This window comes from Cydia splendana, chromosome Z, assembly GCF_910591565.1.
Source record: "Cydia splendana chromosome Z, ilCydSple1.2, whole genome shotgun sequence".
Taxonomy (NCBI): Eukaryota; Metazoa; Arthropoda; class Insecta; order Lepidoptera; family Tortricidae; genus Cydia; species Cydia splendana.
In genome coordinates, this window is record NC_085987.1 from 29,268,986 (window position 1) to 29,282,963 (window position 13,978).

The window sequence follows — 13,978 nt, forward strand, 5'->3', positions numbered from 1 at the left end:
AAACAGTTTAAGGCACAGTATGTATAAGTTACTCTATGGTTTAGGATGTGCACTAGTGCTGCACTCTGGCGGCAGAACATTGCAGTAATACTCCCTATTACCGGCTGCTGGCCTATTGATCTCTGCTCCCCGCGCGTCCATCCACTACTCTACCAAAGAGGAAGGCCGGGCGGCGGGTACCGGGTACCCAACCGGTTGAATTGGCATGGACCAGTAGCTGTAGCGGTAGCGATCAGCTCCATTAGCTTGTGATAACTATATTTTTCGCCAAAGTTTAATTTAGTTGATTTGTTGATTAAAGCTCAAAAATATTTTTTGATACTGTGGTTATTATATCTCAAAGAGCAACTAATTCGTTTGCAATTTTATTGATTAGTCTGTACATTTAGTTATATCAATATCAATCAATTGTCAAGTAAAATCGAGCTATATCGACTACAGAATAAGAAGTATGTACATAAATCTATATTGTATAATAGATAGAAGTAGCTAGCATTAGGAAAGGTAAGTTGGCGTTTGACGTTCAGTAATTCTTCTATTTAGAACTTTGTCCACTTTATCGCTCAATTTCTAGTCTTATTGTTTAAAATCAACTTTATTAATATTACTTAGTTACAAGGTTTAAAACTCTACTTGACAATCTTTTAACTGTATAAAGCGTAATATTTTCATTTTTAAGTTTAAGTGTAATTTTATTTATTTATGTCTACCAGTGTTTCGTTTCTGATCTTGACCACGTGCTTCCGTTCCGTGCAATGGGGTTGGCAACTGTCAAAGGTTTGCATAGATAGCGCCATCATAGCTTGCCCCTTTTTCTATGAGATTTGGCTTAAAGGGCTGGCATCCAGGGTATTAAAAAAACAAAAATTTGACACAATTCTAGGGATTGACAGGGCAAGCTATGATGGCGCCATCTGCTAAAAACTTCCACCGGCCAACCCAATTGTTACTTGTTTGAGCAATTATTAAATATTAGTGGATATTTCCGAGAGAAATTCGTGGTCACATTCTGCAAACTTTATTTGTGTGACGGTCACCCGTGATACGTTTACTGTTAGTTTTTGGAATAAGTAGTGAGCACTTCACCCGCAGGATAACTTTGGTGATCGTCCAATACATTTGTCTAATACTAATTGTAAGTAGACAACGTCAGGGTGTCCAACAATGTGTTATTTGTTTGCAGACAATAAAATTATATTTCCTGCAATTACCGTCAAATCATAAATATATTGAAGCTAGTAAACCTGACGTTAATTAATACAATCCCTACAAATATTTTAATTACAATAGAGGCAGAACAAAATGTAAACTAGTGCAATGTTATATGATATCTAATCTGTGAGATAAATAAGAGTATCTTGCCCAGTCTAATTTGTTTGACATTTTAAATTATTAATTATATCTTCATTTATATTTTTTTGTTGTATGAACCTATAGTTTTACTGTTTTGGAAATTTACATTCCTTTTATTATTTACTTTTTGTTTTATTTTAATATTGGATAGCCTAACCTGTATCTAGAGTAGTCATTTAAATGTAAAGTAATATGTCCTACAGTTATCTTACAATTCTTTAAGTCGGGTTCTGAAATGGATAAATAATGTTATATTGGTCAGATTTATGTATTTCGCCTCCAAATTATTGAACTACAGATATTTTCGACGAACCCGACAGTACGTAGCCGTAACTTAAGGGGCCCACTGATTACCAGTCCGCCTGCAGTTTCTGGCTTTATCGGGTGGCCTGCCGTCCTAGGCCAATAACGTCCACACACATAAGCGATTATTGTCTGCCGGCAAAGGCCTGCTGCCACCTTTGCGACTACAGACTAGCAGTTGAGACTCATCAGTTATCCGCCGCACGGCCGCCCGCCGGCAACGGTCTAACTGATATAAGTTTGACAGGGCTCTATAAATTGACAGTTTGCCGGACAATATCAGCCTGACAGTTCATCGCAGCAGGCCACACATTAACAGTTCTATATCAGACCACGGACTGTCCGGCCGATATCTGTCGGCGCTGACCGGAAACGTCAAGCGGCCACATACTATCGGTTCTTGTTAGCCGTCAGACCGAAACCTGAACGAGAACTTAGTGTGTGGCCTCTTGCGATTAACTGTCAGGCTGATATCGTCCGGCGAACTGGTAATCAGTGGACCCCTTTACACCTATACACCTAGTAATAATAATTACCCATACATCAATAGCCACTATTTTGGTTATCTGCCTAGCGCTAGCGTAACGTAGTATTTATGCAATTACTTAGTTATTACACGTTAGTTTGCTTTGGTTTCATTGCACCTAAGTATAATATTGCCATTGTCTTTATTGATCCTAAATTTCAAAACAATTAACTTAGTCACAAAATGCAATTATTTCCTTCTTAAAATGGCGCATGTAATAATGACTTTTAATCATAATTATCGTCCGAATTAACCATCCATAGTCCAAGTGCCCAAATACCCAAATGTTAAAAAGTATGATTCATAAAATGCCGAATTTTCGATGTGTATTCCTCGCAACGCTCAAAATTCCACTTTACAAACCACTCGCTACACTCGTGGTTCAATTTTGGAATCTTAGTCTAGCTCGGGTACCTACCAATATTAGCACAAGAAGTAAACAACAACTTTATCCCTTTTAAAACAAATAACTATTAACAGTTATTTGTATTAATAGTACACCAAACGAAAACCAAAAATTGCCAATCGGGGGAAATAATTCGTGTAGTCGCGTTTTTGGTATAGTTGTATTAAACAACATACTAAAAGTACCGGTTGGTGGGGGTGAAGCTAATGGGTAGGGGGGGTTTAAAGGTCCCTTTTTCATTGTTTATCGTAAATAACTCTTAAACAGTGGCCCATTGCAAAAAATGTTCTTTTACATACATAATCTACATAAAATTGTGTACCGTTTTACGCTACGATCAATATTTCAAAATATAGTAAGGTGGGAAAGTTACTTATAATATGTTCCAAAATCGTATTTATTTAGTTTTTCGTAAATAACTCGTAAACGGTAGCCCATAGCAAAAAATTGTCTTTACGTAAATAATTTGTATAAAATTTCCTACAAAATAGATATACAGGCTGTCCCAAAAATATCACGTCAAACTGACACTGGAGGTAGGACCGTATACGAGTTATTTACGGAAAACTATAAAAAGGGACCTTTAAATCCCGCCCTCCGGTACTTGTAGTATGTTGTTTAATACACCATTCACTACAACTATGCCAAAATACGCGACTACACATTATTTCCCCAGTTTTTCCTTCGTTTGGTGGCTTATAACAGTTGTGCGTCTGTTGCGTCTGTAGCGTCTGTTGGAAATATCAGCTCAATAATGTGACCTACATTATTGAGATTTAGGTATTATGATTATGACTCCACGTCAATTTGAAGTTTAGGCATTTTGGGGATGTGGTATTTTGAGAAAAAAAATAGGCATTCTGGGATTCAGGCATATTGACACTATTCCGTTTTGAGATCTAGGGATATTGGTACATGGGTAAAATAAAATTAAGGTGCAATGAAAGTGAAGCTATAGTTTTACCACGAAACAGTATGGAAAGTACATAGAGGTCAAATCTCTTGAGTGTAAGACAAATTATACGTGTTCTACTGGATGGGGCCTGTAACAGGAGCAAATATCTTAAACACATGTCTCCTTAGACTATCCGCAGTTACCCTCAACCTCAATTTAACACTCCTAATGTGTTAGATAACTATCTCCAGTATGGTGATTAAACTTTTTGGTGGTTTATCGAATTCTAAGTCATAGCAAGCAAGATAGACAAGACAAGAGACTAATTTGTTTGTATATATTTTTTTAATTTTTAGCATGTTGTTTTTCGTATTCATAGTAAACTTCAAAATTTAATTACTCCATTGAAGTAAAATGAGGAATAAAATAAATTTGATTAAATATGTGGTACCCAAATCGCTATAAGTAAATAATTATTTATTACTAACCGAGCGTTAGCGGAGGTCTCCGTTTCAGTTTGAACAAAAATGATTTAGTATGTCCGCATGTTCTCCTCTGTAGGTCGCAATTCTCAACTGATTCTCGTGAAATTTTAGTAGGTAGCAATATCGATGATTAAATACTTAGTTTTATTGGCGATCCAGTTTTTGGATATACAGGGTGTCCGGTGGCAGATTTATGTTTTTAATATGAAATAAAAAAAACAACGGCTAAAGGTAGAAAATTTACTTACATCTATTAGAAAAGAGCACAAATGCGGATTTAGTTACTTAATAGTAGTTTGTGTTACAAGGGATCAAAATGATATATTTCCGTCAAGGGCGTACATTGAATCCTGAGCGTAATGAGGGATTCAAGTGTTAACGCCCAAGACGAAATAATTTTGATACCGTGTGACACATACTTCTTTATACATCAACTATGAGGAAAATAAAAAAATCTTAGTGTTGACACAATCTGATGCTTAACACATTCGACACCGCGTACCCGACTCTCGGGCACTCGTAAACTTTACTCAGATGCCGGACAACCCGCCCAGCGGGTTGTTTTGTACGCAGATATAGACGACCGGTTTCTGGGGTAGTGCGCCGTTTTTTGCCCGGTTGCGAAAGTGTTAAACAGATTATTTAAGCTAAAAAATAATGTGCAAAAAAATGTAAAAATAGTGTGCTAGGACAGAAAAGTGTTACTTTGATCCCTCCTAGCAGGGAAGAAAAAGCTCTTTTCCGAATAGGTTGTGTGAAAAAATTATATCCTCTAAATGAGCTCCGTGAACACGTACGCGTTCTTCGAAGCGGAGCCTCGCTTTTAGCACTACACGATGCACATAGCCGGCGAAATGTTGCGGATTTCATTGGTGATATTTTCTTTTAAATCAGCTATAGACCGTGGGTTGTTATTATAAAATCTGCTTTGGAGGTACCCCCATAGAAAAAAATCCATAGGGGTCAAATCGGGCGATCGTGGTGGCGTGATATCACCAAAACGGCATATCAATTTTCTAGGAAATTTTTCGCGAAGCACATTCATGGACACTCCGGCAGTATGGGGCGTAGCACCATATTGTTGAAACCAGGTGTGTGACAGCAAATTTGGCAAAAAGTAATCCACTATCATTTGCCTAGAGTCTTCACTATTGACAGTAACCTGCTTGGCGTCTGGAATTGTCAAAAAAATGGGATTCGTGGACTTTCTTCCAAACTCCGCCGCATGCTCAATATGTTTTCCGGCGTCCGCGTGTACCGGCTGGGGCTTGGTCTTGGGATATTCTGGACCGAAGAAGTTTTGCGAAACCTTTGCACCCATGACCGAATCAAATTAACACTCGGCCCATCACTTACACGACGAATATTGAAATGTGAACAAAATTTTCGGTGCAAAAACTAGCGAATCGTTGGCTTTAAAATATGCTTCAATTGCGTAAGCACGCTGAGATACTGACCACTGAGACATATTGAAAAGAAAATCCGCAACATTGAATTTTCTAATGCCATCAAAATATCAAAATGTATTTGTTTAGTTTTTTATTGTAAATTGACTTTGAAACTAGAAATCTGCCACCGGACACCCTGTATTTGAAAATGGCGGAGCAATACATTTACTTATTCAATTTTAAGTTATGCTCGCGAGGTCTACAGCTCACAGAGTCACGTATAAATAATGATTTAATTTTGGCACATGCTACAGGGCCCATCCTGTAAATACATATCTACGTATATAAGTATATCTACAGCGCAGCCAAGACTACTTCGACTAAAAATTTAGTCTTTCAATATCCCGCTAGCGTAAGTCCTATGTTATGTCGCTAATCTTAAAAAACGATTGACTGTTATTAATGTTATTATCTACCTATGAACTATTTCAAAAGTGTATACTTACGCCTCGATGAAGGTGATATTTCTTTATCAAGTATCCACGGATTTTATAAAGTAAAAGGCTGTTAGCATTAGCAATGAAGATTGAATAATCACTAAACAAATTGGTCGTTAATATGTGAAACGCACGGGATCCATTTTTTATTTATAGTATCATGTAATATATCATAAATAGTTTCTTAGATATATATTAAGACACAAGAGTAAATCTAAAGGTTTGCCCTAAAAATGATCTTTGACTGCGTAGGCCGGTTTTAAAACGATGTCTATCGATTGCAATATCTAACTTCAAGCTAGCGTTAAACATGTTGTAATTGTAACTTTTAAGGAAACCGCATGAAAGCTAAGGGATTTGTATAAAACCCCTAACCCTATGGCCTTATACGCGCCGTTGTCGAGTAAACATGGACAACTTTCATTTCATGTTGCGTGACTATTTTAATAATATATTGGTTATTGTTATGGGTTTATAGGGGAATCATTTAAAATTATAATGGTTTTACATTTGATGATTTTTTCTAGTTTTGCTAAATTAAGTAAGCACACAATGATGACGTCTTGATATTGTCTATATTTCGTCTATCTACACGTTTAACTGAGTCATTTCCTTCGGTTTTTTTTTGTTTGGCCTCAAGGGTACGGCTTGTGGGTAAATAAAACGTATATTTGACAATATGTTGAAGATTCATGTCAGGAGGACAAACTAGTAGAAGCTCATATTGTTTTAGAGAGCAACGAATGAGGACGGCGGAGTTTTACACTCATTACAGCAGTGACATGCACTTCCACTAGTTTAGTCTCCTACTATGTACGTATACTATTGTCTTCATCTTGATTCTGTATGATACTGCGTGATGTGATATATCAGAAGATTGTACTAGGTAGATATAAGCAAATGTCGGTTAGTACCGAATCGTGGACTGTGGGTCCCTTCTTGCCAATAATGTAATTTACGAACGTTATTTTAATAAATAATTTGTCGTCGTAATCTTTGAGTTTCTTTTCAGAAATAAATGACGACCCTATACTTGGTTTTTCTTAGCATTAGAAAAAAAGTAAACAATCTTTTTAAAAATTAGTTATTATTACTTTTGAAAGCAAAATGATGTAAATGATCGTATATGATTTGTAATTGTTACATATTTGCCATGACTTATTTTTTAAGTGTATTTTAATAAAAAAGACACGTCAAGATAGCTTACCTTCTATCTAATGCTAAAAAAACGAAATACAATAACAAATAATAACAATGTATTCAATTGAAATCAAACAATTATTTTTTTAACAATTTATTATTTTAAGTAATATTAATCAGCACTTTGGTTCATTTTTATTTTACCTAAAATTACATTTTGGATTATTGATATAGTTATACAATGTACATTATCACTACTAATAGTTTGATCTTATAAGAACTATTCTGTATAAGTTTAAACGCGGGTGCATACATACATCTCCTACTCGTAAACAAATATCAGTAGTCTCGTGTAAGTGTATGTATAATGTGCATTTTCAATAAATAATATGCATTAAGCACTAAACATTAACAAAGGAGTAGAAATACCCACAACATGAAACATTTGTCGTGCTAGATGTAAACATCTAATGAGATGGCTCTGTACGGCACGATACCTACGCGTTTTGCTGACTGCCCCTAACGAGATACATATTCGGGTTATAAAAACACCGGTTTTTCATTTGTTTTGCTGTTTCGACCGACATATCCGAAATGGGAGTTCTAAGACCCATATTAAACTCAACACGAATGGCACCATGTAGTCATTTTGTTCAGCTGTCTAGACTATAATATTTGTGCGTTATTCCTTTGTGTATGGTTGTTAAGATTGTGTGTACCGGGTTCATAGACTAAATTATATCACCCACAGACGCCGCTTTACGACGCGTCGACGACCGCAAGCTCACCACACATTGGCGATCTACTATTTGTAAAATACATCACTATTCAGTTGCAACATGCACTATTTTATACTGCAAATAGGCGATGTTTTACCCCTAAAACTTGTGTGGATTATAATTTACATAGGTCCTGGTACTGGACAGATCTGAAATGAGCGATCACACTCTCATCTTCAATTAGGGAGCGCCAATGTGGGGTAACCGCGCATCGTATGTGATCGATTTAGTAGGTAAGTGATCAGTCGGATGTCACGTTCATATGCAGGTGGTGATCTCCTCGACGTAGGAGGCGGGGAAGATGCCGTAGCGGCCGTCCAGGTCGCCGGCCCACCAGCCGTCCTCCTGTTTCTCGTGGATGTTTATAATGTCGCCTGCACAGAAAAAAGCATGTCGGCACTAGTGCTAATAATCATACTACAGTATTATCAATCACCAATCACAGAACGCGATGCAGATTGTACACGGTGATTATTATTGAACAGGTAAATATTCGTTTCAATAATTTTTAATCTGCTCCACCCTCACCAGAGGTCTCAGACATGTATAAGTAAATTACTCTTATTGACGCAACGCGCATGAATACCTACTGCAAAATTACTGACTTTTGTTGTGTTTGTGTGCGTTACGTCCTTTGATGTCTCATGGCGCGCAGTTAAAGACCTTATCTTTATTTCATTTTACGACTTTTTGAGACACTAATTGACACCAATGTTTGACAAAGCGAGAAGTGAAGTACCTGGCGATAGAGTCAGCTCGTCGTTCAGCCTGGCCTCGTAAATGTACAGCGCTCTACATTTGCCGATAGACTTAGTGGGTGTCGCATTGTCGCCACTCTCGTTTTTCAGCATGTCGGTCAGATCCGTAGAACTGTCGCTTTGCGAAGAAAATTCGTCTGCAGAAAAGTATTAAATTAAGTATGGTTAAACGAATTGCCTATTGGTTAAACGATTCGATTCGAATTGATGTGAATAAAATCAACTACAACGGTATCATATTGTCAAACCTTGTCACAGATTGTGTATAAAAGCATGGGGATTTTTTGATATATATTTGTTAGCTGCAGAAAAGTTAGGCGAGTATGTGTATGTAGGGCGCAGTAAGTATAGCAAGTTGACTGACCGAAGTCGCTGTCCTGCTGGTTGGAGAGGCCGTCGCCGGCGCCGCGCTCGCTCCAGTCCAGCGGGCTCTCGGGCGGCGGCGGCGGCGGCGCGGCCGGCGGCTCCGCGCACAGTGGCGTCACCGGCGCGCTCCGGCTCTCCGTGTTCCGTCGGAACGACAGGTGCTCTATTCGCAGCTTGCTCGACGCTCTGCTCATTATCGAATCACGCCTTTCCCTCTCTTCGCCACCGCCGTTAACGCTTTTAGTTAGCGCCGTGTAATTTGGTTGCAGATTTTTGTTGACTTCATTCTGATAGTCCTCCTGCAGCCATGGAGGCACCTGTAAAGTTTGTTAATAATGTTACTTGGTGTTTAATATAAAATTTTACCGAATAATAAATCCACATCACAGAATAAGCACAAATTTTGAACCCCATTCATAATGGTTTTTTAATTGACCACGACACTGACTTTCAGTACGCTCTGTTGCAGGCCTTGCTTGTCCCTGATGACCTTGATGTGTGTCGCCAGGGGGTGGCTGACGGGAGCCCGGCTGTCGAGTTCGTTCAATGTTGACGTTATTTTGTATCTTACAGCTTCCAAATATGTCAACATTGATTTCATCTGAAAGCAATTTTAAATACACTATTTAATTACTTATCAGCGTCGGCGGAACCTCCGTTAAATTAAAAGCTTCATCATTTGAAAAAGTACCTAAAGTTTCATTTAAAAGTGTACGAATCATGGATGAACAAATATTTATTTCCTTACTATAATGAGCTCACCAGAATCTACAACATTTTAACCAGGTTTGACTATTTTGGTTTTCAGTGGGATACTTCTTCTGCCGTGCCTTATCTTTTTATTTGGGGCCGGCTTTACTCGTTTTACGGCACCGAGACAGTCGGTCTTGGGTTGTCTGCTCGTGGCCAGAATCTTTTGTGTTTTACTTAGAAACTTTGGCGAAATTAATATTTAAAACTTTTTTTTCCAAGAGGGTATAAGAGAGTAATTGAAGAGAGTAAAGAGTGGGCTCGAAAAGTGTTATTTTGGTTAGTAGAAAGCTTACGTGATATAGTTTGTCAGCGACATTCTGTTGCGAGTCATCGTTGCCGAAGGTCGGCGTCTGCTTCATGGCCATGGACAGTTTCTCCAAGCCCTGCTTAGACTTGCGCTCTCTATCAATATCTTGTTTTACTAGTTGTAGAATTTTTAGCAGTGCCTGTAAAGAGTAACAATGACAATATTAAATACGCTACGGGTAATAAATATCACATTTGAATTTCATTGGCGTGTGAGTTATCCTTGACATTTATCATTTTAGCACGGAGCCAAGAACTCAGTTTTATGCAAGGATGAATTAACTGTGGATCAATAAAAGAAAATATGATGCAACATAATTTGAAGTATACAGGTGCAAATAACCTGGTTTTGTATGTAGGACCCTCGTAAAGGATGGATTAATTACAGATATCAAGGTGTTTACTATCGACAACACAACTGACCATCCATAGATCATATTGCAACGACAGAAACTGTATCAATTCAAACCGGTTTTTCTATGGCTGCTATGTGTAGGTATACAAATATGATGTAATGGGGCAGTGTCGTACTTCACTGAACCTAAACACTAAACGTAGGTACAGTCAGCCAAGAAAATGGTCTACCACTTTTCGACTCTATCATCTGATTGATAGAGTTGAAAAGTGGTAGACCACTTTCTTGGCTAACCGTACATTATTAGTGGTGTAATGTACCTGCTTGCGACGCTCCTTGTTCATGGCGAGCGTGGTGTGCTCGCAGTAGAAGTCTGGCAGCAGCTGCTCGGTGGCGCCGGCGGGCGCGCTGCGCACGCGACGCACCACACGCATGTCCACGTGCGGCTCCGCCTTGCTTATGGGGCCCACTAGGGTGTTGGAAATCTGAAATAAAGAAGTTTATTTTATTGGCATTTTTTTTATAAATGTGTTGGTGATTGATGGCCTGCAAATGTGACTTCCGGAGGTCGCGGGTTCAAACCCCGGCTCAACCAATGAGTTTCTTGGAACTTTTCACATTACACATCAGTTACTTTTTTGGTGAAGGAAAACGCCATGAGGAAACTTGTGAGCAAAGAAATTCATGGTGTATGTGACGTTTCCAGCCCGCTTTGAGCCAGCGTGAGATCGTCCACGACCCCCAACGCAAAAAGAGGGGTGTTATATGGCTGACGTCACTTGACGCCTATGTCTGTGTGATAGTCTGTGGCATTTTTTTTTTACGTGAAAGCGAGCTTCCTTGCAGTGGTTCTCAGCTATGTGTAATAGAAATTGATGCAGCAGTTTGAAGAGTAGGTATCACATCTTTTCCAAAATGATATAAGATACTTTTAGCATAAAAAAACTTTTTTTTGGCATATAGTTTTTTTTCCAAATGGAATAGTTTTGTTTAGTTGAAGATTGTTTTTTGAGGATTAAATGTCAATGCCCGTACCTCAGCTAGCTGTGGAGGCACCGCTGCAGTCAGCCTGAGGTAGCAGTCGGCTGCGGTCTTCAGCTGAGCCAGTCTCTCTTCCTCCAGAGATTCAAGCATGCCGGCGCCTTTCATCACGCTCGATTCCCACTCGAGCCTGAACGGAAGAAAGGTCAGTTGGAACCAATGAACATATGTAGAAATAAGACGTGTCTCACGATTGTACATGTACCCATTTGGTTTTTAGGGCATTGTTTTTAGCATCTTTCCCTAATGCACTGAAAAAAAAAATACAATTGCATTGGATTGCAAGCGGCGAGTGAATAATACACATAGCAATAGGTATATATACTGTCTGTACTCAAACGTAAACAATAGTGCAAAATATTGTAGACGCTTTGACAGCTGAAGTACATAACACTGTACTTAACTATGTGTGACAGACCGGATTCAGTACTTTTTAATATGTATATTGATATATAGTAGTTACCTGGCTCTTTCCGCGTGAACACAAACATTATAATATTCGACTTCAGTCTTTTTAACGGCGTCTTCCGTTTTCCTCTTCTTGACTAGGAGCTTGGCGGCGTCCCGCTCGCTGGTGGCGCCGGTGACGCGCTCGGCGCGCGCCGCGCTCAGGATAGAGTGCGCGTGCGGGATGTGCCCGACGCTGGAGCTGCGCGGCATCCGACTGCAAACAACATCCAACCTACTAACTGGTAACATGCTTTTATGCGCTTTTTAATAGGTAGTGCTTTTTCACGATCGAAGGAACGGACAATTTCTCATTAGGTAATCGTGATAACGTATTACGTATAAAACCTTAAGGCGGTAGCCGCTTACGCCAAATCGCCAATACGATTTCTCAATATAAAAGCTATGATTTGCGACGAAAACACGCTCTAGGGTCCACTATATGTACCTCAAAACATTCCTTTAAGTACTATTGATGATAATCAGTGATCACTTGAAATTGCCCGTAACCTCTCGCCGACAATAATGTTGTTGACATTCGCATGGCATATTCACATAGATAGACCGACCATCGCATTGCTAACTAAGCGAAGGATCCTTCAATTCGACGACTGAACATCTCGTTTAGTATTACTTTGTCAAAATCATGTCGCGATGTTCAGATCGTCGAGTGCATTGCATAGTAAGCAGACCTAATATCTAAAGTAGCATCTTGCAGTTTCTCGTTTTCCCTTGCCGCTGCGTGCGAATTCTTCTTAGATTTAACTTCGTTTGTACGCCACTCGGAGAGAGCCCGCGAAGTTTTATCCACGTTACCCTCGATCTGAGAATAAAACAATGTTATTAGGTTACGTGGTCGACGCTACACCAATCGGCTTCAGGTTATGTATTTTCGTATCGTAAGTACGTCGGAGGCGTTGATCCTAACTCTTTGTATTATGGTCGTTAAAGACTGATTTTGTTACAAACATTCACATAAGAAAAATTGAATAACCTCATATGGATGAGTACAAATTTCTATTTACCTTTTTTCTCAGCTTCAGTTGATTGTCGATAACAATTTTCATAGGTTTTACTAATTCCTCTGTAAGAGCGTGAGAATATGCCCTGGAACATACCAAGAAACACTTTGGTTATTAATAATAGTATCCCGTACACAGGATAATGGTGGCTCGGACATCTTGGGAGCACGCGCGAAGCCGAAGCCAAGGAAGTAAGTACCTACCTAACGTAGAGATCTTTTCGACAGTTTAATGAAATGTAAGCGATTTTTATAATTAACTACCATTTAGTCTGTTTATTGCGGTGTATCACTGACTTCATGAAGAAGGATTGTTTAATTAGTTAACAATGTCTGTAGTTATTACCTATGAATATCTGCTCGTTTTTCCATCTCAGTAGCGACATGTTTCCACGCCTCGGCGCAGGAGCCAATGCTCTCTTTACAAGCTTTGCTCAGCTTAGTGCCGAGTTTCGCTAAACACTTCGAATAATAATTTTCAGCTTCTATCCTGGAAACAATTAGTAAAACAATACATATATAGGTCACAATTTTCTGACACGTCATTCAAATGATTCAGAATAGTTCGGTGATTAATATTTTAGTGCTTCTCTTACTTGTGCAAGAATGGTTACCATTTAGTTTCCTGTCTAGGTAGGTACCTACTTATAGTTTAAATGCCTCGAAACGATAACGTTGTTTAAATATAAACGTGTAAACGAATGGTATATTTGTGTCGAGTCGCGGCGCGGCCCACTTGGCGGCACCTCGCGACGATCTATTTTTGTTATTGTTGCCATTGACACGTCAGGAGATTTGAACTTTATTCCGAATATAATGCAATAAAATCATAATAAGTAAAAAATAAACAAGGCGGAGTAGTTACAAATACAAAAGTAACAACCAGTGAAAAGCCTGACCCATACATGATCAGCGACTTGTGTATACTTATGTAATGAATGGATATATGTAGGTAATTTAAACAATTATTCAATATCCAATATATGAGTAATTTAAAGTGGGGAAATAATGAAAATTACCGAATGGTGGTTGTGTAGGTATTCAGTACGTAGATTCGTAGCAGAGTAGTGCGGTGTTAACAAGTGTTAAACTCAATAATTCACCGTGACGAGCGCCACGGTTTTGCTCGCGCAATTGTCCCGCCGGTGCGCGTGATCAT

General features: G+C 38.8%; 2 protein-coding genes across 8 annotated transcripts in view; one reads left to right on the forward strand and one right to left on the reverse strand.

The window, feature by feature from the left end:
• LOC134804747 (protein AF-10) overlaps positions 1-13,978 on the forward strand; it is a 453,368-nt gene that overhangs the window by 437,252 nt on the left and 2,138 nt on the right. The gene's annotated exons all lie outside the window — the stretch shown is intronic.
• LOC134804773 (nostrin) overlaps positions 7,132-13,978 on the reverse strand; it is a 58,827-nt gene continuing 51,980 nt past the window's right edge. The window contains exons 4-14 of the mRNA XM_063777998.1: positions 13,166-13,309; positions 12,824-12,905; positions 12,491-12,621; positions 11,815-12,015; positions 11,346-11,481; positions 10,631-10,795; positions 9,943-10,095; positions 9,345-9,497; positions 8,895-9,213; positions 8,512-8,667; positions 7,132-8,146 (exon numbers count right to left, since the gene is read on the reverse strand). Coding sequence (XP_063634068.1) covers positions 8,031-8,146; positions 8,512-8,667; positions 8,895-9,213; positions 9,345-9,497; positions 9,943-10,095; positions 10,631-10,795; positions 11,346-11,481; positions 11,815-12,015; positions 12,491-12,621; positions 12,824-12,905; positions 13,166-13,309 — 1,756 coding nt within the window. The 3' untranslated portion in view covers positions 7,132-8,030. The remainder of the gene's footprint in view (positions 8,147-8,511; positions 8,668-8,894; positions 9,214-9,344; positions 9,498-9,942; positions 10,096-10,630; positions 10,796-11,345; positions 11,482-11,814; positions 12,016-12,490; positions 12,622-12,823; positions 12,906-13,165; positions 13,310-13,978) is intronic.